A 27,537-nucleotide genomic window follows, 5' to 3' on the forward strand; every position below is an offset into this window, starting at 1 on the left:
CATACAAATAAACAGAGGAGAATTTTTCATTTTTTCTTTAACTATTCAGTTCCTAGTTGCTGAGGTCAAGTGAAAACCCATAAGGGAGAACTTCCTTGCTAGACCTCCCTTTTACATATTCTTCCTTTACTCACTGTGTCCCTAGGACCCAACAGTTAAGTATCTAATGAACAAAACTTAGCCTTAGGAGGGGAAAGGATTTCTCTGTTCACTACTTCTAAAAAGTAGTTATGGTCTGTGACATTCATGTTGCATGTGTTAGCCACTGCATTTACCATTATTAATTGTTAAATGACTATGTTTTTACCTCCAGCTGAGTACTGGGAAGGATATCTCTAATCCTTCCCAGTACTCAGTGATTGCTTCTCAGAAAGGAGGTACTTGTGCTAATCAGTATTATTACTTGTGCTTTTCTGTGAATTTTAAAGGACAGAGCCATGTGTCATTCATCTTTAATCTCTAGTCCCTAGCACAATTCTTGCAATGTTATAGAAGCTTAGTATATGTTGAATGAATGCATAGTATTGTGCTTATCCCAAATCCCCAAAAAACCAAAGGTCAGATGTTCTCTCTGATATGTAGCCACTAACACTCAACAAGGGGCAGGGTGGGGTGGGGTGGGGAAAAGTAGAAATTCAGTGGATTAAACAAAGAGAATGAAGAGAATGATGGGGGGGATAGGAATAGGAAAGGCAGTGGATTGAATCTGACATAACTTTCCTATGTATACATATGAATACACCACAGTGAATCTCAACGTTGTGTACATCCACAAGACTGGGTTCCTACTTAGAATAAAATATACTCCATATTTGTATAAATATAACAGAATAGACTCTACTGTCATATATAACTATAAAGAACAAAAAAATTTAAAAATAGTCTATTTTCAAAGCTAATTTTTTGTAATGTTTCTGGACCTGAAATCCCTGAGTATAATGCCATGGATCAAAATGTTGTTTCTGAGGAAGTGGAGGTAAAAGGGGTTCTTGCTGGGCTTTGAACACCTTGTCATTTTTGTGGGAGAAAGCCAGGTGTTCTAGTGAAATTGTTTTCTAGTTTTTAAGCCACAAGATGGAGCTATAGAATCAATTTTGCTCACTGGAGAACTCCAAGCTCTGGTATCCTAACTTAACTTGGTATCCTCAAACTTCAGAATTACCTTGTGCTCCATTTTGAAGTCCATAACTAGAGATTAAATTGTTTGTCAGGAATGGGACCTGTGAATCTGCCATTTTTAAAAATATGACCCAGGTGATTTCACAACTTTACTTGTCTTGCATGATGGAAGCAGAAGTCTGTGATGAATTTGCTGCCAAGTTCAGCCAGACTCAGGGTCTTTGGGCTTTAGGCAGAGCTTCCCTGTATCTATTCCTTCACACCAAACACAGATTGAAAACCTTAGATTTAGACCATAGCATCAAGGAAATATTTAGTGCATGGATGGGAGATTTAGAAACATGTACCATTTCTTATGCATCCTATAATAACTCTAAGTCTAGTTACTCAGGAAGAGATAATATCAGAACCCTAAATCAAGTGGACTTTCTTATTTTTAAAATCAAATGTTTATCTGGGTGTGGTAGTGTTCACCTATAATCCCAGCAGCTTGGGAGGCTGAGACAGGAGGATCAGGATCACAAGTTCAAAGCCAGACTCAGCAACAGCAAGGTACTGTCTCTCAATAAAAATACAAAAAAATAGGGGTGGGGATGTGGCTCAGTTGTTGCGTGCCCCTGAGTTCAATCCCTGGTAGCCTCCCCCTACCTCCCGAAAAAAAAAAAAATCAAATGTTCACATTTTCTTTTTAAAACATTTTACAAAATAATTTTGAAATTTATATAAAAGTAGGATAGTAAAATGAACTCATACCTACCACTCAGCTTCATAAATTGCTGATGGGAGTGTATAATGGTATAGCTACTCTGGAAAAGAGTTTGGTGGTTTTTTTATAAATTAAAGATGAACTTATGACCCAGCGATTATACTCTTGGGTATTTATCTAAGATATAAACACTTATTTTCATACAGAAGTTCATACATGGTTGTTTATAGCAGATTTAATCAGAATGGGTCAAAGTAGGAAACTATACACATATCCTTCAATTAATAAATAGCTAAACAAATTGTGATATATTCATACCATAGAATATTACTCAGTGATTAAAAGAAGAAGGAACTATTGACAGATGCAATAACTTTAATGAATTTCAAGAACTTTTTTTTTTTTTTGGTACTAGGGATTGAACCCAGTGGTACTCAACCACTGAGCCACATCCCAGCCCTTTTTTTGTGTTTTATTTAGAGACAGTGTCTCATTGAGTTGCTTAGGGCCTTGCTAAACCACTGAGATTACAGGTGTGTGACGCTGTGCCCAGCTTCAAAGAGATTTTGCTAAAGGAAGAATTTAATCTCAAAAAGAATGCTTACTCCTTGGGTTCCATTTATGGGATATTTATGAAATAATATAAAGATGAGAACAAATTAGTGGTTTCCAGGAGTTAAGTTGAGGATTAAGAAAATCTTGTGATAGTGCAGATAAGTATCCTCATTGTGATGGTGGTTCCATGAAGTCACATGTATGACATAACTACATGTATGCTCATACAATTGAGAGTACACATATAAATGATAAAATGTGGAAAAAAAAAAAAAACTTCTGAGGATGTACCACTATAAATTTCCTGCTTTGTTTTGTTTTGGTTTTCATCTTTTTCTTTTGTTTGTGGTACGGGGTATTGAATCCAGGGCCTTGTGCATGCTAGGCTAGTGCTCTACAACTGAGCTAAGCCCCCAGACCTTTTTAAAAAATTTTAATCTGAGACAGGGTCTTGCTAAATTGCCCAGGTTTTCTTCGAATTTGTGATCCTCCTTTCTCAGTCTCCAGGGTAGTTGGGATAATAGACATGTGCCAGAATACTGCCTGGCTAAAATTTAAAAAAGGAATACAAATAACATAATAATATTCTCCTTTTGAAATTGTCAATAGGGTTAAAGTTTCCTCTAATTACCTCTTCTATCCCTGGTCCGTTTCCCCTTCCCTTCATGGTAATGAGTATTATGAGTTTATATTATATACGTCCAGAAGTTTTTTTTGGCTTCTATATGCTTGTACAGATTCCCTTAGAAAACATAGGGTATTGTTTATGTATACATGTGGTTTTTACACAAATGATATACTATTCTATAATCACCGTACAACTTTTTTGCCCATCAGTACGTTAGGAATTTATGGATATATTAACATATCCAGACTTATCTTGTTTATTTTGCTAATTAATAATTTGAGTCAACTCACCTACTTTCTTTGTTAAGAATCAGCAGAGGGGTCAGGCACAGTGGTGCACGCCTGTAATCGAAGAGGCTTGTGAGGCTGAGGCAGGAGGATCACGAGTTCAAAGCCAGCCTCAGCAACTTAGTGAGGCGTAAGCAACTCAATGAGATCCTGTCCCTAAATAAAAAATAAAAAGGGCTGGGGATGTGGCTCAGTAGTTGAGTGCCCCTGGGTTTAATCCCTAGTACCCCACCACCAAAAAAAAAAAAAGCAGAGGTTGTTCTTCCAGAAATTCTTTAAGACCACTCCCACTTCTGTCTCCCCAGTGGAGAATACTTATTGTTCCTATGTCCTCTCATAGCACACCCCTCATTACAGCACCATTCACATTCATGTTATGGAAGGAAACTGGTGGATTTCCTATCCTTTATTAGTCGTTGATGGGGTTTTATTCATCTTATCATATCTTTTAATCAATGTTCCTGGCGCAGTACCTAGAATAGTTAGCAGGTATTCAAAAATGTTTAAATTCTTTGTTTTGGTTCTAAGGATTAAACCAGGGGTGCCTTACCACTGAGGTATATCCTTAACCTCCCCCCTTTTTTAATTTATTTTTTTTAATTGTAGAGGGACACAATATCTTTATTTTTTATTTGTTTTTTATGTGTGCTGAGGATTGAACCTAGGGCCTCATGCAAGGCAAGTGCTCTACAACCCCAGCCCCCCTTTTTAATCTTGATATAGGGTCTCACTAAGGTTGCTTAGGGCCTCGCCAGGTTGCTGAATCTGGCCTCGACTTTGTGATTCTCCTGCCTCAGCCTCCTGAGGTTATAAACTTGCTTAAATTCCTTTTTTTTTTTTTTTCTGTTTTGTACCAGGGATTGAACCCAGGGTGCTTAACCACTGAGCAACATCCCCAGCCCTTTTTATGTTTTATTTTGAGACAGGTTCCCACTGAATTACTTAGGCCTCATTAAGTTGCAGAGGCTGGCTTTGAACTCATGATCCTCCTGCCTCAGCCTCTCAAGCTACTGGGATTATAAGCTAGGCATACTTAAATTCTTACTTTTTGTTGGCCACGTAAGTGATTAGCAATGGATTCATTTACCTCTCTTGAAGGATGAAGGTGGCATCATGTGAAGAGAAGGAAACCTGAATTGTCATTCGCAAATTTTGTGAGCCATAGTTGTGTACCTACTCCTATTTCTGAAACTTTTCTTTTTTTTTAATATTTATTTTTTAGGGTTTTTTTTAGGTGGACACAATGTCTTTATTTTACATTTATATGTGCTGAGGATCAAAGCCAATGCCTAGTACATGCTAGGTGAGCACTCTACCACTGAGCCACAACCCTGGTCCCTATTTCTGTAACTTTATGCTGCTCTGCTGCTTGCCTCTTAGGATTGAGTTTTGTGGTCAGACAAATATCAGGAGCTGTGTAAACCTTGAGCATTTTTATTTTAATGTTCTAAGTTAAGAGTTTTTCATACTGCTGCTGTTCATGATCTATTAGGTCATTTACTCAACAGCTATTATTAAATGCCTATTACGTACCTAATATTATTCAAGGTTCAGGTGCACCCGGAAAAGATAACTCACATTTGGGAAGGAACATTTCAGGCTATAGAATCTACGAGTGCAAATGCTCTATAGCAGGAGCATGTCTGGCATGTTCTAGGAACGGTAAAAGAGGCACCATGTGGTTAGAGTAATGTACGAAGAGAGTTCTAGGGTCAGAGACATAAGAGATGAAGGTAGGTGGTATTATCTAAGGCCTTATTGACATTGTAAAGAATCAGGGTTTTGGGCTGAGGATGTGGCTCAAGTGGTAGCGCGCTTGCCTGGCATGCGTGCGGCCCAGGTTTGATCCTCAGCACCACATACCAACAAAGATGTTGTGTCTGCCGAGAACTAAAAAATAAATAAATAAATAAATATTTAAAAAAAAATTTCTCTCTCTCTCTCCTCTCTCACTCTTTAAAAAAAAAAAGAATCAGGGTTTTACTTTGGATGAAATGGGAAGTCATTAGAGGTTTTTCAGCAAAGCAATAATGTGATGGGATTCAGGAAGAGTGGAAGCAGGGGGACTAGATAGCATGCTCTTTCATGCTAGTGGGTCATGAAATCAATTTAAGTGGCCACAAATATGTATTAAATACAGAAAGAAGGAAGGAAGGGAGGGAGGGAGGGAGGGAGGAAGGAAGGAAGGAAGGAAGGAAGGAAGGAAGGAAGGAAGGAAGGAAGGAAGGAAGGAAGAATAGTTCATTGCATATAGTAGGTGGTAAGCATCATTTGACAAATTTATACTAAAAGAATGTGGGTGTACTGGGATGCTATGTAAAATGTATTTGGTACAAAGGATTACTATGAAAACATTTAAAAGCCGTTGTTCTGAAACATTCATATTATTGCCAACTTTGGTTTTCAGATGTATTCAGTGAATTGTTCCTGTAGGAAAGAAGCCATTTTCCTGTATTATCCTGTTTCATCAATCAGCAGTTTGAAGAAAGAGTTCTTGCCTTGACCTTATTTATTTATTTATTTATTTATTTATTTTAGTTGTAGTTGGACATAATACCCTTATTTTAATTGTTTTTACGTGGTGCTGAGGATTGAATCCAGGGCCTCGCGTGTGCAAGGCAAGCTCTCTACCACTGAGCCACAACCCCAGCTCCCTTCCTCTCTTCATTTGTTTTCAACTCTTTGTATAAGAGTTAATTTTACAAAGTACTAAATTGTAATTTTTGTTTCTGACCCTCATCTGCTTAGGATTCCTCCCTTGGCCCCCCTTCCCCCACCGGACTTTGCTTCTTTCCTCTTTAACATTCCTCTAGTTTTGTGGCCTTGTCACCTAGCACTCAGTGAACCCATCCCAGTTTCTTCTCCTGCCATTAGGAACTGCCTATTTATCTGCATATCTTCCCACCCACTCCTGCACTGTTACTGTTGCTGTAGCAACTGCCATCCTAATCTACCTCCTTCTACTTGCTTTTTTCTTCTTCCTAACAACCACTATTCATTGAACTCTCCCTCCCCAGTTTTATACACTGTGAGGTCAGGGCTGATGCTATGTAAGATGAAGATTAAGTGGCTGCTTACCAAACTCCTCTCTATTTTACAAAGCTTGTGGTAAAGGGTTTTATTTTTGTTTTTAATTAGCCAGGCCATCTGATGAACTCTAATGACTAAATATTGAGTTCTTAATCCTGTGAGAAAGTCGTAAGTATCCTAGAAGATAACTGTTATGGTACTGCCTCTTAATTTATTTAGATGCCTGTTTTGACACTGTGTGACTTTTGGGATCTCTGCGCCAGAAGCAATTACCTGGCCTCTAGAATGCATTAGCTTGGAGCATGATTGGTTCTGGAAGATGAAGATTAGAAATACCACATTGCCTGCCATTCATGTTTGCTTAATGGATGGGCCATATATGCCATTTAATTATGCAAAGACCTCCTAAACAGGAATCGAGTCAAACCCTTCTGCCAAACTCTGTAAAACTTAAATTTCTGGATACTCAACAAGGACACCGAACTCATAAATATATTTTAAGCCAGAGAAGCTTAGTGGTGAATCATATTCAGGGAACAATAAATTTGTTTAGTCACAGAATACCATGAGTTTTTCTTGGACTAGTTGCCCAACAGTTTAAATTCCTTTAAAGAAATTTCAGTTTTGAGACTGAGGATTGTACTGTTTTAGAAAAAGAGCAAAAAGTTAGGCATGGTGGCATAAGCCTGTACTCCCAGTTACTTGGGAGGCTGAGACAAGAGGATTGCTTGAGCCTAGAAATTCAAGTCTAGCCTGAGCAACATAGAGAGACCCCATCTCAAAAACAACAACAACAACAACAACTAAACAAACAAAAAGCCGAGAGAACCCACATGCATACCCAGGTTCTTTAGCCCCCTTCCAGCTTATATAAAGGAAATGACTAAAGGATTATTGGGACCCTAAGCATACTTGAATTGGATGAGTGGTGGACTATGACTCCCTGAATTTGCTCACTTTTACCTAGTTCTAGTATCTTCTAGGATTTGTTGTATTCTAAGAGTTGTGTTATAGGAAGTATAGAATATCCCATGTCCCTTATAGGTCATCCTGTCCTGAAGTAGAAACTGATGAAAGTTTTTATCTACCCCCAACCTGGAAGACCTCACTTATGCTTCTTTGCATGTAGTATGAACCAGTTCTGATGTCTGAGTTGGAGTACTGCCTTGATTCCATATGTTGCACAAGTCTTATAGAACTTTCTCATAGAAAATATGGGGAAATTCATGCCAGTGGGCTTTGGAAAATCTTGTAGACACTATCAGGCAGCATCAGATAAACTATTTAACCATGGACTTATGGTAATCTAGGTTTATAGGCTTGGAAGGTTTTTCAGTTCCCTTTATTGTGCTAGATATAACACTCTCTTTTCCTGGAAACAGCCTCAGCCTTGGTTAAGAACTTTTACACTGCTAGAACAATTAAGAAGTCCAGTTGAGGGGCTGGGGATGTGGCTCAAGCTGTAGCGCCTTTGCCTGGCATACGTGCTGCCCGGTTTCGATCCTCAGCACCACATACAAACAAAGATGTTGTGTCCACCAAAAACTAAAAAATAAATATTAAAAAAATTCTCTCTCTCTCTCTCTCTCTCTCTCTCTCTCTCTCTCTCTCAGTCCAGTTGAGTTTTTGTAACTTCAATAAGCAACAATAAACTAAATGCAGTGAGGACTTTTTCCTGATATTCAGAGGTACTCTTGCTTTTTTCCCCCAGGTCTTTTGCATGCTGACCTTTGGATCACCTCCTACTGCATTCCTGTTGCATTTTACAGCAAATAGTTGTTTGAAGATAGGTTGGGAATAATGCATTTCTTTTATTTTTCCTATAGGAATGTTTTTATTTGAAGTCATTTTAACTTGCTTGGCTAGTTCTTTCAAGATACTGCTCATATCATCGGGGTTTATGAAGGCAGCCATTTCTCTAGAGGAGTGGAGACAGAAGCATCTCTCTCATCAGGATCAGCATCCAGAAAGCAAATCAAGATTGAGGCATTCTTGTTACATAGAAGCACCTTTGGTTCTCCCAGAGGAAATGAGAAATTTCTTCTCCAACAGGGAATATGTTGAGGACAGAAAAAAATGGCGGTGTGTGTGTGCGCGCGCGCGCGGTGGGTTGTTAGTCGCGCGGTGGGTTGTTAGTAGAGAGTAACTCTGACCTTAAAAGGAACTGGAGTCATTACTAATAGACTTGGCTGTAAAAATCGCCATATTGTGTGATTGTGGCTAACTTTTCATTGAGATTCTGGTAATCTATCATTTCTCTATCTTTTCATTTTGCCCCCTTACTCCCATTCCAAAATGGGATCACATTTCTCAAAGTGTCATTAGAGAGTCACCTGCATCAGAATGAACCAGGGTTCCTTGTTAAATTGAAATACCTGGGCCCACTTCCCAGACTGAATTAGAATATCTGGGGGTGGATGCCAAGAACCTACATTTTAAAAAAATTCTTATGCCTATTACTCTTGAAACCATGAGCTATGGAATCTTTGACATTATATATCCTAACTATGAGGACAAACTACTTTTAAGCCTTTTCTCCCTAGTGAACTAAAGCATCCTATTTTCACCAGGAATAACCAGCTCAGAGGCCCTTCTGAGAAGTTATGGTTAATCACTTTCTGTATTTCAGGTGTCATTCATTCCTTTGGAAGGAATCAAAATTTTGTACCCAAACATGAAAGATTCAATGTTGGTAACTGCTGTTCTGTAGATTGCACCCTAAACATTCTAGGAACAAGATTCCTATGCACCTTCATTGTGTGAGTCAGGTTCCCTGCCTAGAAGTGTAGGCAAGAGAGAAGTTAGTGACTATCCTGAAGTCCACAAACATACCCCTATAGTGTGGCCATGTTGCAAATGGTGGGTCAAGTAGCTTAGACCAAGATGAGATGGGCCCACATGCTTGTTTGGGGCAGATTCCTCTATACAGGCCTGACTAGAATGGGCAGAGAAAGTTCCTGTTGACAGACAGGAAGAGCGTATTCTAGAGTCCCCAGTTTCCTGTCAGGGTGCTTGGGCTGATGCACATCCTGCTGCTATGGCTAGTGGGGCAGGCCAAGTTTCTTTCTGTTGAGTCTTGTTTCTACTCCCCTCCCCCAGTCCTATGGATTCTGGTTTATTTGCACACCCCAAGCTGATCTTGGATTGAAAGCCTCTTATTGTTTTTGAGCTCAGTGTTTAGATAACACCACATGCCTGTGGCAGCCAGGGCACCCAGTAAAGGAAATGCCTGGATTCTAACAGCCCTGTCATTTGTTCTCTGTGTATGTGAGTGAGTGTGGTCTGTGTTTAGGATCATTATAAAAGCATTTCTCTGCAGGGATTATTACTTGGGGACTACAGGGGTACCTGGCTGTTCCTTGATGTCTGGAGTTCTAGGGATATTTTTCTGTCTCTTCTTTTTTTCTTCCCTTTATTCCACTCATAAGAGGATTTCAGGCTGTTCTACCCAACCCTGTTTCTACAGAGCCATAGCACCAGAGCATTCCTCCTTTGGTGAGAAGACTGATTTGTGAGGATGGGGGACACAGGATTGAGTGTAGTGGTAGTACAGGTTGTTTTTATGACCTTGGTATGTTTTAAAGTTCCCATAAAATATCTCCTTTCTTGTCCCCTTAATCTGTGGTATCACTCTCTTGCCAAAAAGAAAATGTGTTATTTCTTCCAGTAACAAATAGCAGTTTAAGTTTTCTCTGGTTAAATGCTTCTAAAACTTCTTTAAAATGTTTCAAATCTGCAAGGTGTGATGGTGCACTTCTATAATCCCAGCTACTCAAGCGGGTGAAGCAGGGTGATCTTAAGTTTGAGGCCAGCCTTGGCAACTTAGTGAGACCCCTGTCTCAAAAAATATTAAGGATTGGGGATGTAGCCCAGTGGTAGAGCACTTTTTATTTCAATCTGTAGTACCACACAAATATGCAAAAAAATTTCAAATCTGTTAGGCTCTAGTTAGATTCTTGATGTTCTTTCCATTGCTGTAATAATTTCTAGAATTTATAAGCCTTTCTTTCTCTAAAATTACTTCCTTTTCATGACAATGTCTATGTGAGGCAGAGCAGGTTATTAGCTCTGACATGGCCCTCCTTTCTCCAGTATATCTGACATATATACTTAGCCTCTCTTTCCTACCCAGTAATTCAGTGCTCCAAGAAGTGAACATAAAATACAAAAGAGAACTTGGTTATGGCATGTTGGCAGGCAGTCATCCCTCAGTAATAACATCTGGACGCTATGTATATCACTGCCAGGAGGACATGTGACATACACAGACATGAGTATGTCAAAACGAATACTGTATAAAATGAGTACTGTGTAATTTTTAAAGTTCATGGCTATCCTAGTTCACTGTAATATTGAAAGTATCTTATGAATCAGCAGAAGAAATTATTTAGAATCATACTATAACTTTTTTTAAAATGTTATGAACATCATGAAACTATAGAAGGAATTTTAGGTTAACCAAAACATACTGCTCCCTAGTGAAGCTAGATAAATGAAATTGTGTGCATTTACCAAAGTAGATTTCAAAGCTAAATATAAATATGGGAATTATAAAGGGAAACAAGTCATCTTTCTTTTTCAATTGTTATACTACTTTTTCTGCATCTAAATTAAATTTTTTCTTTAATATTTACTCCCTGGTTATGCCATATGGAATTAAAAATTGTGAGAAAAGACTGAAAATTAAAAAATAAATGCTTGTTATGCTTAATTATGATTATTATTGAAAAAATATCCAGAATAGAATAAAGTATCTATTGTTCTTGCTTATGGTTCTTGTGTCTCTAATACAAAGGATAAATATGTCATTTTACCATCCATGATTTAGCCATTAAGGTGGACATGACTCCTTTCCAGGGTCTTGATGAGTGTCTCTTAGAGTATGCACTTAGCTTGGGTAAACAAAATATCTAATGATTTTAATATTTCTCTTTTTTCAAAGTGTTTTATCCTTTTCTTAAATTTGCCTTTTGAAGATTGAAGGAACCTGACATTTTAAGTAATTTGTTTTAATGCAACCAAGGGGCAATTCTTATCCTCATTATTACTTTCTAACTGATTTATAGAAATATCCTTTTGCTGAAATTTCGATTTGTAAGCCTGAAGGAGGTTTGGGGCACATGTGAAGAAATAAATTCAGTGTGTTTTGCAGACTTGTCTAGCCTGACTTATGCTGAATCCCTATGCTTTCTGCTTTCTAGTTCTCTCCTGCGCTATGGTGGCAACCTGTCTCTCCAAAGTGCCATGAGTGTGCGATTCAATAGCAATGGGACCCAGCTCCTGGCCCTGCGGCGTCGCCTGCCCCCTGTACTTTATGACATCCACTCTCGCCTGCCAGTGTTCCAGTTTGACAATCAGGGTTACTTCAACTCGTGCACCATGAAAAGCTGCTGTTTTGCAGGAGATCGTGACCAGGTAAGTGCCCTCTATCTCCTACATCCACATCTTTGTGTACTGGTCTCTTTTTTTCTTTAGCACCTGGTCAGCTGGAAACAGTTGAGGGCAGCGAGAGTCTAGAGACATTCTGGTTTCCTAGTGAGTTTCTTCATGCACACTACCAGTGGGTATTATGAGACACAGCATAAACCAAGACTGGCTACAACATAGTTCTTAGTAACCCAGTTCTACCACATTTCTGAACAGATTTTAAAATTCCAAGCATGTGCCATTTCCAAAGAAAGGAAGGAGTTCATGGAAAATCAACCTAATGATAAGGGACAGTTTTAGTTTTCTTATATCAAAAAAATACAGTGATGAATGAAATATCTTAAGTATCATACAGGAGACATGTATCTTGAATGACTTGTTGAGATGGCATCTTTTTGAAGGATGAAATGGGCTGAGCAAGTTTGTTTAAGAGGCAGCCAGATGCTGACTCTGTTTGTTGTTATTGCCATATCACAACTGGGTCTGCAGAGCCCAAGCTGTGAGTTTCCTGCCTTTTCTCAGTGTCACTGGGAATAGAGATACTGATGTTGCTTTAAAGCTGGCAGTTTAAAAGCATACATGGCATTCTTGGTGCTTGTCTGTCTTAGCCATAGAAGTTCTGAAATGGGTGTTGGTGACCAGTTGTACTGACCTGAATAACTGATGTCAGTAAAGGCAAATCAAATAAACAATTTTTTTTCTTCTCAAGAAAAACCAATCTTATTGCTACTTTACATTCAGATTTAAAAAAAAGAAAAGAAAAAAACCTTTGTTTCTTGCTGGTGCTTAGTATTTTCATCTTTGGGCTCATCAATAATGCCGCATTTTGACATAACATACCCCACCTCTTATTGTTATTTTTGGATAAGAAGCCTAAACTGCTGAGAGCCATTAGCCAAGTAGGTATGACAATTTCCTTGCCAGCGTACCCCATGTTGCTTAGAGGAAGGACTCGTGGAAATGGACTTGCCTTGGACATTCGCAGTGACATTGCTTGTATGCTTGAGTAAGGTGACCTTGCTCAAGGACCAGGGCGGATCCGGGTTTAAGGTGTACCCTGCTGGGAATAGGGCGTATCCTGCTGCCTCAGGCACGCCCACTCCCAGAGTATTTGGGATTGATAACGTGGATTTTGCAGGGAATGTGAAATTTCCCCGAACATGAAATTTCCCCAGAATGTGTTTGTAGAGGGCCGGTGTGAGTTCGGGAATAAAGAATTGCTGTTTGAATCTACAAAGCTGTGAGTGGCTCGTGATTGTGTGCCCAGCCAGACTGCGGCACTAAACAAAATTTTTTTTTTCAGTTATATGTTGAACCCAGGGGTGCTCTACCACTGAGTTATATCCCTACCTGTTTTATTTTCTGTTTTGAGACAGGATCTCACTAAGTTGCCCAGGCTGGCCTCAAACGTGATCTTCCTGCCTCAGCCTCCTGAGTTGCTGGGATCACAGGCATATGCCATTGTGCCTGGCAAAAGAAACAATTCTTTGAGAACCTTTCAAGACCCTGCTTTTTAAAGGGTAGGATTTTTCTCTCTAGGCTGAAGTTGCTAGAGACTCCCTAAGTAGTTTAATGATTTGTATATGTAGTAGGAGTAGAATAAACACTTGTTGAATTGAGTTGCATGTAGGTAGATAAGAATATTCAAGTTTTCCAAGATAGATACTTCCCCCTTTGTAGATAATATATTTATTTTGCTGAACTGGGGAATTAACCCATGAGTGTTCTACCACTGAGTTAAATCCTAACACCACCCACCTTTTAAAAATGTTTATTTTTTTTTAGGTACTGGGGATTGAACCCAGGGGCATTTTTCCATTGAGCTACATCCCCAGCCCTTTTTATTTTTAATTTTGAGATAGAGTCAGGGTGGCCTCAGATTTACAAGCCTCCTGTGTCAAGCTTCCTGCGTTGCTGGGATTACAGGTGTATACCACTGTGCCTGGCTTAATTTTTCATGCTTGAAACAGGGTCTTACTAAGTTGCTAAAATGACCTTGAATTTCCATTCCTCCTTAATCAACCTCCCAAATAGCTGGGATTAAGGGTATGTGCTACTACACCCAGCCAAATTCAGAATTTGTACTCTAGTCTTATGGCCTACTTAGCTTCAGTCCACACTGGAAACCACTAGATGGCCTCAGTTATATAAATGTTATCTTTGGAGGAAGCCATAGTACCTACATGACTTAGTTTTTAACTATTTGCTTATGTGGTACTGTAGGCAATTTGTTTCTTAGGTAGGAAGAATCAGTTTCTAGAGAAGAGGTGATCAGATTCTCAATAGAACAGAGAATTATCTGCTATGAAAAATAGTTGATTTAGCTTAATATGGCTGTGGAAATGGCAACCTAGTCCTGCAACCACTACCTTTGTTTATTCCTTCAGTCTTCTTTGCTTTTGTTGATTCTTCTATCTTCTGTCAACTTATGCATGTGATTCTTATTTCATTAAATAATAAAAAGCATGCAGAAAATAATAGTTTTTAAGACTTTATTGTCATGAACACTGGCTAAGAAGAAAGACAAGAGTTGAAAAAATATGGATATTGTGTTTTTCTTCAGACTGTATATTAGCAGCCAAAGCCTGTCTTTGTGGAGTCCTTAAAAGACCCAGGTCAAATTCCTCTGGCCAAAATGTAGACAACATCTAGACCATTGTTTCTCAACCTTAGCACTGTTGATGTTTCGGCTGAATAAATCTTTGTGGTGTGGGGTTGTCCTGTGCATTGTAGGATGGGTGATAGCATTCCTGTCCTCTCCTTGCTAGATGTCAATAATATCATCCTTTGTTGTCCTCCACACAACCAAAAAGGTTTCTGGGTATTACCAAATGTCCCTTGAAGGGAATGTTGCCCCTGGTTAAAAACCTCTGATCTAGATTATTTACCGATTTTGCTCTGTTGCAGAGGCAGAGCCAGGCAAGGTATTTTGTGATGGTCCTGGGTATGTACATTGAAATTATAGTTAGTTTTGCCTTGTATTTATATTTAATGAAAAAAAAAACATTGAGGGACTTTTAGTTTTCTCTATTCAGATTTGACTAGTTCATTATTTATGACTTTTGTTCTAAGGGGAAAGCTTATGGGAATCATATTCTTTCTGATAGACTGCACTGCTCTTTGGTTGGGGTAGTGGTTTTTCTTGGATGATGGAGAATGCAGTCATTGACTCTGACTTTGGACCAGACTAAGTCTCTTCTTATCCCCCATATAGATTATTAGAGGCATCTAAGAGAATAGGAAATATAGAGATTTAAACTTGGCTTTTCTATTAATTACTTAGCTATAGGTCATCGTGTGGTATTTGGCTTTCTGGGCCTGAGGCTCCTCTAATTCTAAATGCAGATAAGTATCATATTTCCTGTTCAACTTTCAGGGACTTTTGGGAGGATGAATTAATAATGGGTTTACAGTGAAGTTATCAATTGAGTTTATAGTTTTTAAGTGCCGCAAAGGAGACCAAATATGTCCCAGTCCTGGAAAATGTCTCTCACAGGTGATTTAAAGACTCTTGACTTTTTACACTCTGGGCTAAACAGCAGCTGCCACAGTTTGGTATGATCTGCAAGATTGAAATGTGTGTTTGACTAGTCTAGACAGTATCATTTTTGCTGCCTTTAGATTCCAAAGTCTACCTTTTCCTTATATTGATGTGTATGTATGTATTTGGAGATGGGGTCTTGCTGTATTTCCTTCCAGCTAGTCTAGAAACTATGATTTTCCTGCTTAAGCCTCCCAAGTAGCTGGGATAAAAAGTGCCACCTCATTCATGTATAGATTAGGAATGCCTGTAGCCTGAGATTCTGTGCTCTGAAACTCTTCATTTAGTCAATGGCTGGGTAACCATTCCAGAGAGGAATCTTGAGAATTCTCATAATAGGAATGAAAATGGATGAGAAAAGCAAAGTAGATAAATGATCCTATCTATCTAAGATAGTCTTCTGGCTTTTAATTACAAAGAGATTAGTCAGGTCACACAAATGGATCCAGATATTATTCCAGAGGGCCTGTGCTTCTTTTTAGACTATTCTAGGTTTGCTGGGGATTCATTAACCTCAAAATTAAATTGAAATTTCAAAAAATTTGACTCAGAATAAAGTATGAAATATGTTGAAACTACTTTGTGTTGTCTTCATTTTCATTGCCCCCATTATAGATGATTTCAAATCATAGAACCACTAGAGAGCATTTTGTACAAACTCTTCCTTTCAGCATGAGAAAACTGAGACTCATAAAGATTAGGTAACATAAGTAACCACATATACAATTTTGTAGCTGAGTCAGGACTAGAACCCAGATTTTTGAGCTCTCAGTAGAGACCATTTTTCACTGTATAAATGGCCATAACTTAATGCCACTAGTAGCAAGGCAGACAGAAAAAAAATGAATAAATTAGGCTGGGAGTCACAGTAAGGAGTGGTGCAAACTGGCCAACTGTTCAGCCCACATTTCATCAAAGTGGGATAGCTTCTACTCAGTTTAAGCTCATTGTTGTCATGTGAGCCTCCATGTTGCTAGAGGCCTGATTTTCTTAAAGGGGAAGATAGATTTTTATGTGAAGTCTCATTTTTTAATTATTGCAACAAATTCAAACTTTATTGTATGGATAACACAAACCTGTGTATTGCTTTAGAGCCACCATTTGAAACCTCTGTGCTTCTTTCATAGGATGCCTTTTCTCATGTTTAGCTCTATGATTTGTCATGAATTCATAGATGAGTGAAGACAAGTTCTTTTTTCCTGACTCCTGCTGAATGTTTCCTAACTTAGTGTCTTTCTTACCCTCCATCTTTTAAAATATGAAAGCAGTTCTTTTTTTTTCTTAGAGAATACTTTATTGGTTTCTATAATCAAACCCATGTAGATAAGACCTTACATATTTAATACAGTGCATTACCCCTGTACAAATGGAAAAAAATTAAGTTTAATGTTTCTAAACCAATATGGCTGTTAATTTCTGTACAATGCCAACTCAATACGGTAAACTAGGATACTTTTTCCAAAGTTGACAGCACAGCTAAAGATGAAAGCAGTTCTTTTTTTTTTTTTTAAATATTTTTTAGTTATTCATGGACACAATATCTTTATTTTGTTTATTTATTTTTATGTGGTGCTTGAGGATCAAACCCAGGGTCTCATACATGAGAGGCAAGCACTCTACTGCTGAGCCACAACCCCAGACCAAAAGCAGTTCTTTACTGGGCATTTACTGTATGCCAGATGCTGGGTAGGCAGTCACATGACCTTCCAGGCCCTCTTTGGGACCTTTATTAAGGTTCTACATATAATTTGTCTTTCTTGTGGCTGTAAATACATGGTTTATTTCTAGTTTAATATTTTAATTATTCAAGTTTAATAACTTACACCATTGAATTAGGTGACAGGAGAAACATCACATTGGCTGGGTATCAACAGAAACAACCCCAATTAAACACTTGAACTTTTGGGACCTAATCTTACCATGTTGCTCAGGCTAGCCCCTAACTTCTGGGCTCAAGAGGTCTTCTTGTCTTAGTATCCTAAGCAGCAGAGACTATAAGTACACATCATGCCTAGTTCCTTGCCTTTTTTTTTTTTTTTTAATCCAGGCAACTTTCTAGTCTTGTAATATAGTGAGGAATCTTATACTAAAACATTTCTTCTCCTGGAGATTTCCTGAACCCCGGTGTTCTCTTTGCTTTCACATCATACTTAGATTTTTTTTTTCTCCCTAAAGCCTAGATGGGTATGTTCTTTCTTTTTTCCTAGTTTCATTCCTCTCTGTGCCTTCAGTGAGTCAGTTTCTTAATAGAGTTTAAAAAGAGTGTTTCCACCTGCTAGCTTTTTGGCACATACTTGTAAGGCAGCACTCAGCTTTTGTTCCCTTTCTTTCACAATTCCTTAAATGGCTCTCATCCTAGATTGTGAGTCCAGCAGAGCAGCTCAGGCTTCTGGGAAGTCAGTCTTTCAGGCGAGAGGCATGTGTGTCTGAAAGTGGACAAGCTTATCATTTTAAAAATTTCTCTTGCATTAGTCTCATCTAATGGTAGGCTAGATAGTCCCCATGTCTTACTGAAAGAAGGATCAGGAAGGAAACAATAGTAAAACTAAGTTTTCTTGAAAGGATTGAGCACTCGAGCATCTGAGCATTGAGATCTACATAGGTCTTTCTTTTTAATTTGACAGATGGCAGGGATGCCCCAAATCACGATAATGAAACCATCCTGCCCTATCGCCTGAAGAGCTGACTTGTACTCTGTAAATCCAGCAAAATGGCCTTGATATGTGGCCTGGCCTTAGACATATCACCATTCAAACTCTGTGTTGGTGGTGCCTGGGTAGAGCAGAGATACATGAATGTACCAGTAAGTGTTCTCCAGGCCAGAGAAGCTCCCTATAAAGTTATAACTTTGCTTTTTTTTTTTTTAATAACTCCATGCAGCCCTGATGATGCCTCCATGGGGGCCTACTATGCCATGTAAATATGAAATAAAAATACACTTTTTTGGGGGGTGGGGATACCAGGGATTAAACCCAGGAACACTCAACCACTGAGCCACATCCCCAGCCCTATTTTGTATTTTATTTAGAGACAGGGTCTCACTGAGTTGCTTAGTACCTCACTTTTGCTGAGGCTGGCCTTGAATTCGTGATCCTCCTGCCCCAGCCTTCTGCTAAAAATATACTTTTAATAAAGGAAAATTCAACTTGGGTTCCATTCTTTTATTTGTATTGGGTTTTTAGACTTATTTTTATTTTCATCTCCTTGACTTTCTTTTCCACTATTATATTTAAAGCCTCTTGCAGACCTTTAGGAATAGTTGGATAGGTTTCATGTCCCTGTGAGACTGAGGCCCAGAATAATTTGAAACGGCTGATCTAATCAGTAGCAGGACCAAACTAAGTTTAGGATTAATTTTGCTTATGAGTGCACCCTCTTCCTCATAGACATGCTGCCACCTGTGTTGAGATCAGGTGGTGATGTGGTCTTCTTTGGGGCAATGGGGAAGAATCAAATACAGAAGGTTGTGGAAGAGGAATTCCTTCGATGTATTATTTAGGGAGTGAATATTTTAAGAAACTTTGTTTTATAGAGAAAAGGTAGAACAAAAATTATTTGTTTATTAAGGCAGCCATTTTAACTCTTTCTTACCCTGGAACTTTTTGAAAGAACAAAAACTATAAACATTCATCTCAGAAAAATGCACATGTCCACATAGTTTTACACATAATAATTAAGGGATTTATGGGACTCCTAGAACCTAAGAGACTCAGGTATTATCAAGTTTTGATTAAAATTTTTCCCTTGGATAAGATCATCTCAGTTCACTTCCTGACAGATTAAAATTTAAAAATTTAAAAGATTTTGGAATGTGTACAAGTCTATTAGAGATGGTGTGGTTTATAATTGTTCGGTTGAAAAGGAAATCTAGGCAGCCTTGATTTCTTCTTAGGAACAAGTGAAATTGATGTGATCTAGTGACATGACATAGTAGTTCTCTTTTAATGTTTAGCTCCTGCCTAGGAGCATGAGCCCTATTAGTAAACCTGGTTGATATTAATGATAGCGGACAGATAGAACCTCTCCTACTCTACCTGCCCAGTCATCTTAGAGACATGACTCTCAGTAGCTCCACTTCTTTTTCTGGTGTCTTTAAGCTTTGGAGAAACAAGGTAAAATAATATTCCTTCCTTAGAATACTTGGAGCCTTTTGCTTGAATGAAGACTGTAAGTACTCACAGATGGACTGAAGTAAGCTATGTAATCTCCCTACCTCCCAGTCCCAAAATGGAGGCTCACAGAGGGGAGACAGGATGCTGAACGCCATTTGATTGATGGCCTCTCAATCCATGTCTAGGTTTCCAAAATGAGTTTTGCTAAATAAGGATTCATCTTTAAGTAGCTACTTTGTTACAGCAGCTGTTGGTAATTTAGAGCATTTCAAATTTCTTCCCTACTGAGTATTTGACTATTATTGGCTGCCACTATGGAATATTTCTTTATTAATAGAATTTTTCCTACTCAGAATACATAAAGGTTGGTTATTTTAATGAACCAAAGGATTCCAGGAGCCTAATGGAGATGAAATGGCAAGTGATCCAAAGAAGCAAGAACAATGTAACTTCACGTGTAAAAATAATATTAATGAGTATGCATATTTATGTGCTTTTATTGGAAGCCAATGAAATTCTGTTTCTCTTACCACAAATAAAATTTCCAAAGAAAATAGATGTAAATTGCTGTGGATAATATTTATGGCAGACTCTTAGTATACTATGATATGATCAAAGGTGTATTTTATACCAATTATCTAACCTTTTTTCCAGAAATGGTCTTCTAGAGAACACATCACAAAGTTCTTCCAACAAATTTTCCCCCTCCTGATAAAAAGTCAAGGGAAATAAGAACTGTGTTTGATTTAAATGTTAAATAGCAATCTCTCTTCTGTTACTAATCCGTCTGTTACAGAGCCATCTGGTTTTTCTGTCCTTGTCAATATAGTTAATCAGACAGGCATGCCATTTATTGGAGAATAATTAATCAGTTACTATGGAAAGATCCTTTGGAGAGAACTGTGTAAACTGACCAGTACTGAAGGAAAATACATCTTTCAGCAGATGTTTGAGAGTATTAAATGCAGACCCCCCCCACACACACATACCCTTTATGTGTGTATCTGTCTGTCCACCCATCTATCCATCTTTCTATTGAGAGAGCAGTGAGAGATTTTTGTTAACAAAGGTTCCGAGTCATATTCTTAGAGCATATAAGGTAGATAGATGGCTTAGCCCTTCTGAAATTTTCTTTTTATCTCAGATTGGGTTGGGCATTTTTTGTTTATATTCTTATTTCTACAAAACTTATAACAGTAGGAAGTTATCTATATTCCAAATTTTTGGGGTTTTTTGTTTGTTTGTTTGTTTAACCATTAATGTTTAAGCAAAGGTGTTAGGGAGAGCCAAATAGTTGCATTGCTTGAGGGTGCTAATTAATTTGATTTTTTTTTTTTAATCCTGAGGAAGCTTCTATTTAATGTGGCAGACCACATTTGACCTTCTTTAAACCTACGTGTCATTAAACCTTTTTTTGTGTCTTGGGTGACTATGAGCTTCTTGGGGTATTCCAGCTAGCAAAACACCCTGCAAATAGAAAGAGCTCTTTCTAGAGAACATGTATAATTTAAGTGATGAAGAAAGGTGTTTTAGTCATCATTTCATTGCTGTGACCAAAAGACCCGACGAGAACAATGTAGAAGAGGAAAATTTTATTTTGGCTTACAGTTTTATAGGTTCAGCCCATGTTCAGCTGACTCCATAGCTATGGGCCCTAGGTGAGGCAGAACATCATAGTGGAAGGGCATGGTGGAGGAAAGCAGCTCAGGCAGGACAAGGCAACCGGGAAGGAGAGAGAGAGAGAGAGAGAGAGAGAGAGAGAGAGAGAGAGAGCGCGAGCGAGCATGTGTGCCAGCACTCCACTCACCAGTGAAAAGTATAAACTCCAAAGACATGCCTCCCAGTGACCTACTTCCTGTAGCCACACCCCACCTGCCTACAATTACCACCCAGTTAATCCGTATCAGTGGATTGATACAAGGAGTAGGCTATGCCTCTCAGAATCTAATCATTTCACCTCTGAAAATTCTTGCATTGTCTCCCATGAGCTTTGGGGGAACACCTCATATCTAAACCATAACAGTGGGCATTACAACAGTACCAGAGAGCAGGGAGTATTATTCAAGTAGCTGTTTCCCGTAAAGGTTAATGGATTAACAGAAGATATTTGGGCAAATGAGACAATGACAGTGCTAATGCGGTAATCTTTTTTTCAGTGTTATTGTTGGTATAGTCGTGGTGTGTTTCTTGAAATCCATTAAGAAGGAGCTGCTGTCTATCTTTCAGTATGCTTGAGCAAGTTATATCTCCATACTGACAGTGGATTAGCTAAAAGCCCTCCATTGTTAACTTTACTTAAAATGGCTAGACTGCTTTCAGATCAGTAAATAGGTTTTCCTCTTGGATCACAATGAATGAAGAGTGAGGTGGGTCAGAGAATGGCCAACCGTTAATCTTTATGGCCAGCTGGAAAGGATTATGGTTAATAGGGATCCGCATAACAACCCAGGCTCATTTTTACATTGGTATCAGCCATCTTGCCCACAAACCCAAATTAAAATTAAGTATGTCTTCTCCCTGATCATCTTCTGAATTCTACCTCTTCCCTCAACTCAGAACATTTTTGGTAAATGGGGACTCAGTTGCAGAGTTTTTAAAACATTTCTTTTCCTTCTTTAGAGACCTCACTGTTGTTCTCAGTCAGGATACAAGGTAAAGACTCATAAAGTGGGTTTTTTATTTGTAGTTTACCCCACACTGTTTATAATTTAGAGGTATACCAAAAACTTAGATAAGTGAACCAAATTCTTCATACTTGTGTCCCACTTACCCACAAATTTAATACCACCTTAATTTAGTTTTTGTCTTTTCTAAAACGGAACAGCCATCATTAGACTTTTTAAACTTTATTTTTATTTTTTTAGTTGTTGATAGACCTTTATTTTTATTTATTTATACGCGGTGCTGAGAATCAAATCCAGTGCTTTACACATGCTGGGCAAGTGCACTACCACTGAGCGACAGCCCTAGCCCCCCGTCATTAGGCTTTTTGATGTTTTAAATGCAAACATTGATTGTGAAGTCCTGTATCACAAAAGGACATGAAAATATTAAACAGGAAATCGGGGCAATCATTTTTTCTCATATCTTTCTATAGTTTGTCTATTTATAAAGGGCTATCTTGTGCCAAACTTTTCTCTTATCTAGACCAGAAGCCCTTTACTTTGGGTGAGCTTCAGGACCCAAACATCAGACTCCCTTTGGTAAGAATATGCCTCTACTGTTTGAAATTTTACATATATACATGTATGTGTGTGTATATGTATGTATATATACACACACATACGTATATATACATATATATATATATACACATGTGTGTGTGTGTGTATAAAGATAAAAAGGAAAAAGGGGGTAGGCATAAAAAGAGGGACTCAGTGGTAGAGCACTTGCCTTACATGGACCAGAGCCATGGGTTCAACATAACAACTCCTCTGTCAGTCCCCCTCCCTCAAACACACAAAAGAAAGAGAAAAGGAAAGGAAAAGAGAGAATAAAAAACCTTTATCTCCATTTTTACCACTTGGGGTAAAGTTCAACTTCATGGTTAATTAGAGTAATTGGTGTGTTTTATGTTTTAATATAATTTTATACTTTGAATTTCTTTTGGTAGTGGTTTGCATTGGAGCTATTTTGTTTTCTTGCTTATTTTCCCTTGAATCCCATAGCAAATATTTCTGAGATAGCCCACCAAAACATGCAGTGCCCTGTTGGTCCTCTTGAGCACTAGCCATTAGCAGGCCTCAGTCTGAGGCTGTAACCAGCCAGGTCTAGGAAGCAATGGCTGTTCCAGCACAGCTTTTCAAGAAAGGACTCTTTCTTTTTTGTTTGATACTGGGGATTAAACCCAGGGGCACTTAACCTCTGAACCACATCCCCAGCCACTTTTTTTTTAATTTTTAAATTTTGAAGCAGGGTCTCTCTAAGTTGTTTAGGGCTTGCGAAATTGCTAAGTCTGGCCTCAAACTTGGGATTCTCCTGCCTCAGCCTCCTGAACCACTGGTATTACAGGCATGTGCCACTGTGCCCAGCTAAAAGAGAGGAATCTTTCTGCCTACTCTGATGTCAAATCTCCACCAAGTCCACTTGAACACTTGAAATAATCTTCTCTCTCTCTCTCTCTCTCTCTCTCTCTCTCTCTCTCTCTCTCACACACACACAAACACACACACACACACACACACACACACACACATGTACACACAAAAGATCAAAGAGCTCTTAATGGCTACTTTATATTATTTTTAAATAAACCAGAACTCTGCCTGTTCTGGAGTACTTGTCCCCCAGATATGCACATAATTTGCTCCCTCATTTCCCTCAGGACTCTGCTAAAAATGCCATTTTATCAAAGAGGCCTTCTCTGACCAGCCTGTATAAAATGGAACCTAATTCTTAATATGCATTAACCTGCTGTTTAGTTTTTCTCTTTAATACTTCCACCACCAGATACACTATCTATCTAAGTTATTGTAATTGTTGGACTTTTTTTCCTTTATCCATATTATATGTGTGTACCTATTTTTTTCATCTTCCACTCATAGAAAGTAAGCTTCATGAGGGCAGGGACAGGGTCTCTTTTGATCAATTCTATATTTCCTTCCCTGGTACAGTACACAATACATAGTAGACATTCAATAAATATTTGCTCAGTAAATAAAGGAATGAACTCACTTTTATTTCAGTCTCTCACAGTCAGCATTATCCTAGGCAGCCAACTTTTATGCTGGCAGGGGTCCAGCAGACAACCACCAAATGCCATAAATGAATTCCTCAGGGCATTTTGTGATTCTTGTGTGTGTGAATACGTAAACTGTCTGACTAGATGTCAGAGGGTCAAGACCCCCTCCTTGGAAATCATCCCAAGCCATTCCATTGTGGTAGGTAGAAGAGTAGTTTTAACAGGAAGAGAGATCAGGAGTTGCCTTTATTCCTGAGAGGAAGCCTGGACATTCTATGCATTTTCTACATATTTTAGGATCTGTCATATTAAATCCAACAGACTTGAACTCTGTGGGCGAGTTTTCTTCCTTCTAAGGCAATCTTCTGAGTCAGCATTCTCTCTGGAAGTCCCCCTTTTACCTTTTCAGGGCTCTGCCTTCTGAATAGCTGAATAAATAGGAAAGCTCTGACCCTTTGCAAAAAAGTAGTAAAACATACCATAAGCCCAGACTTGAATCGCTCTCTTTTAATATTTATTTTTTGTTCATTTGTTTTGTGAAGGTCTGAGTAGGGAGGCAAAATAACAGGAATTCTATACAAAATTTGTAGCTTCTCTTAAACTGAGCATGAAATGATGAGATGTTGAATCATAAATAAGTTATATATCATATATACAAATAATTAATGGACAGTTCTTTTGTGTTCTGTAATCCCCACCCCATTTGTCTTTATTTGGGTTCAAATTTAAGGTGCAACTGGTTTATTTGTTAGTGCAGTAAACCTAGAGCAGAGAACTAGAGAAGTAAGGCAAGGAAAAGAAGGAAGATTTCGTGGCTACAACTGTGTGCAATTAAAGTTTGACCCTGAGGAGGAGAGGGCATAGAACACAAACACCAGAGTTTTTCTCTCTGGGGCCAGGAAAGGTGGACTGTTGATACGTCAACTTGTCTCAGTCAGTCATTGGGTGAAGCCTGCTCCAAAGGAGTGTTCAGGAGTGTTCAGTCCCCAGAACAGACTCACAGGCTGTAGAGAATGTCCTCAGGCAGAGATGTAGATACAGGCAGTTAGAGTTCAGGCAAGTATACAAAGCATAAGGCCTGAGGGATATGAGAGGTTGTCAAAGAGGGAGCTGCACTTTGTTTTCTGTTTATATTAAAACTGTAGACTTCATGAGAGCCATTGCTTTATCTTTTCTCCTTCTATCCCTTCTACTTTTAAACTACATCTTTATCTGAAGCTGACTCAGTTCTCAAATCCATCTTGTCTTGTCTCTTCTAAGGATCACCAGGACTCTATTATTACTCATAATGGCAAGTAGCAACTTCTCCTTCAGCTTGAACTTCTGCAGCTTCAACATGTTGAATACCTAACATGTTTTATATTTTATACTTTGTTTAAGCTCCTTAGGGTATTATCTTACATGCTTTTGTAAGCACCATAGTGCCTTAGAACAACCAGCTCAGTTCTCTCTTTTGCAGGTAAGGAATCTGAGCTTTTCCCACTGTGTCTTGGCCTAATCACTAACCCTGATGTACTTAATGAAGTACTTAATGAAGTATTTATGTTAGGCACGAGGTTTTAAATATATCTCAAATTTATATTTGTTGGGGGATATGTCTCCAACAACCTTTTCAGAGTAAGAGATTTTTTTTGTTTTTGTTTTTGTTTTTTTGTTTTGACAGTGGGGGATTGCTGAGGATTGAACCTAGTGGCACTCTATCACTGAACTATATTTTCAGCCCCCTTTTTATTTTCAGACAGGGTCTTGTGAAGTTGCTGAGGCTGGCCTCAAAGTTGCAATCCTTTTGCTTCAGCCTCCGGAATAGCTAAGATTTTAGGCTAGTGCCATCAAGCACAGCTTGATTGAGTAAGAAGTGTTTTGTTTGTTTGTTTATTTTTGTTTTTTTAGAAAATCGTAGGCCTTTCTTTTTCTAGTGAAGTAAGCAAGCTGGGGCCAAAAGAGAGGAAGTAATGCTGACCTCGACTTAAAAGTAAAACATGTGTTAATGCGTGGAAATAAATGAGCTCCCCAGAGTTGTTCACTTGTTGCTATTAGACAATGTTAAGATAATACTTTTATGAATCTAAATTATAATAAACCTGGTATAGTGTTTTTATTAATTTTTACTAATTGTTGATGGACCTTTACTTTATTTATTTGCATGTGGTGCTGAGAATTAAACCCAGTGTCTTACACATGCTAGGCAAGGACTCTACCACTGAGCCACAACCCCAACCCCAGCCCTATATTGTGTTTTGTTTGTTTGTTTGTTTGTTTGTTTTTGGTATTGGGGATTGAACTCAGGGGCACTCAACCATTGAGCCATATCCTCAGCCCTATTTTGTTTTATATTTTATTTAGAGACAGAGTCTCACTTAGTTGTTTAGTGCCTCGCTATTTCGCTATTACTGAGGCTGGCTTTGAACTTGAGATCCTCCTGTCTCAGCCTCCCAAGCTGCTGAGATTACAGACATGTGCCTGGTTAATAGTGTTATTTTTAAGATAAGCAATTTGAAGCTGACATGTAAAAGGAGACTGTTTATGCCCGTGGCACTAATTTGTGGCTGTGTTGACAATGACTTCCTCTCAAAGATATCCTGACAAGAGGGAAATATAGAATGCTTGACCTTATGTGAAAGATCCCTGGGAAGCTCTTACTTCTTTATTTTCTGAATTTAAAAAAATTTCAAATTGTGGTAAAATAAGCATAACTCAGTGAGACCCTGTCTCTAATAAAATAAAATATAGGGCTGGGGATGTAGCTCAGTGGTCAAGTACCCCTGAGTTCAATCCCTGGTGCCAAAAAAAAAAAAAAAAGAAAAAGTGCAGGTCAGGGACTGGAGCTGTGGCTCAGCGGTAGAGCACTTGCCTAGCATGTGTGATGCACTGGGTTCAATCCTTAGCACCACATAAAACTAAACAAACAGGGGCTGGGGTTATGGCTCAGTGGCAGAGTGCCTGCCTCGCATATGTGAGGCACTGGGTTCCATCCTCAGCATCACATAAAAATAAATAAAACAAAGTAAAGAAATTGTATCCATCTATAACTAAAAAATATTTTAAAAACAAGTAAATAAACTAAGGTGTTGATTCCATCTACAACTAATAAATAAATAAATAAATAAATAAAGGGGCTGGAGGTGTAGCTCAGTGATAGAGTGTGCTTAGCATGCATGAGGCCTTGGACTCAAACCCTAACACCAAAAACTAGGTAATTAATTGAATAATAATGAAAATGTTTACTCAGTAGCACTAAATATATTTATGTTGTTGTGTACTCATTACTACTGTCCATCTCCAGAATTTTTTATTACCCCAAATTGAAATCCTATACCCGTTAAACACCAACTCCCCAACCCTTGTCAACCACCATTCTACTTACCGTTTTCAATAATTTTATTACTCTCAGTACCTCATATAAATGGAACCACTTAATATTTATCTCTTCTCTTATTTCACTTACTATAAT

At 38.4% G+C, this 27,537-nt stretch overlaps 1 protein-coding gene across 3 annotated transcripts in view; it reads left to right on the forward strand.

The window, feature by feature from the left end:
* The window catches only part of Dcaf5 (DDB1 and CUL4 associated factor 5), a 100,174-nt gene that overhangs the window by 47,564 nt on the left and 25,073 nt on the right, over positions 1 to 27,537 (forward strand). For 2 of the 3 annotated variants that reach the window (XM_026385100.2, XM_026385102.2), the window contains exons 6-7: positions 11,527 to 11,740; positions 22,025 to 22,057. In XM_026385100.2, the coding sequence (XP_026240885.1) occupies positions 11,527 to 11,740; positions 22,025 to 22,057 (247 nt within the window). The remainder of the gene's footprint in view (positions 1 to 11,526; positions 11,741 to 22,024; positions 22,058 to 27,537) is intronic. The other variant, XM_026385101.2, reaches the window with a different exon arrangement.

The sequence above is a fragment of the Urocitellus parryii genome, chromosome 6 (genome assembly GCF_045843805.1).
Source record: "Urocitellus parryii isolate mUroPar1 chromosome 6, mUroPar1.hap1, whole genome shotgun sequence".
NCBI classification, from domain to species: Eukaryota; Metazoa; Chordata; class Mammalia; order Rodentia; family Sciuridae; genus Urocitellus; species Urocitellus parryii.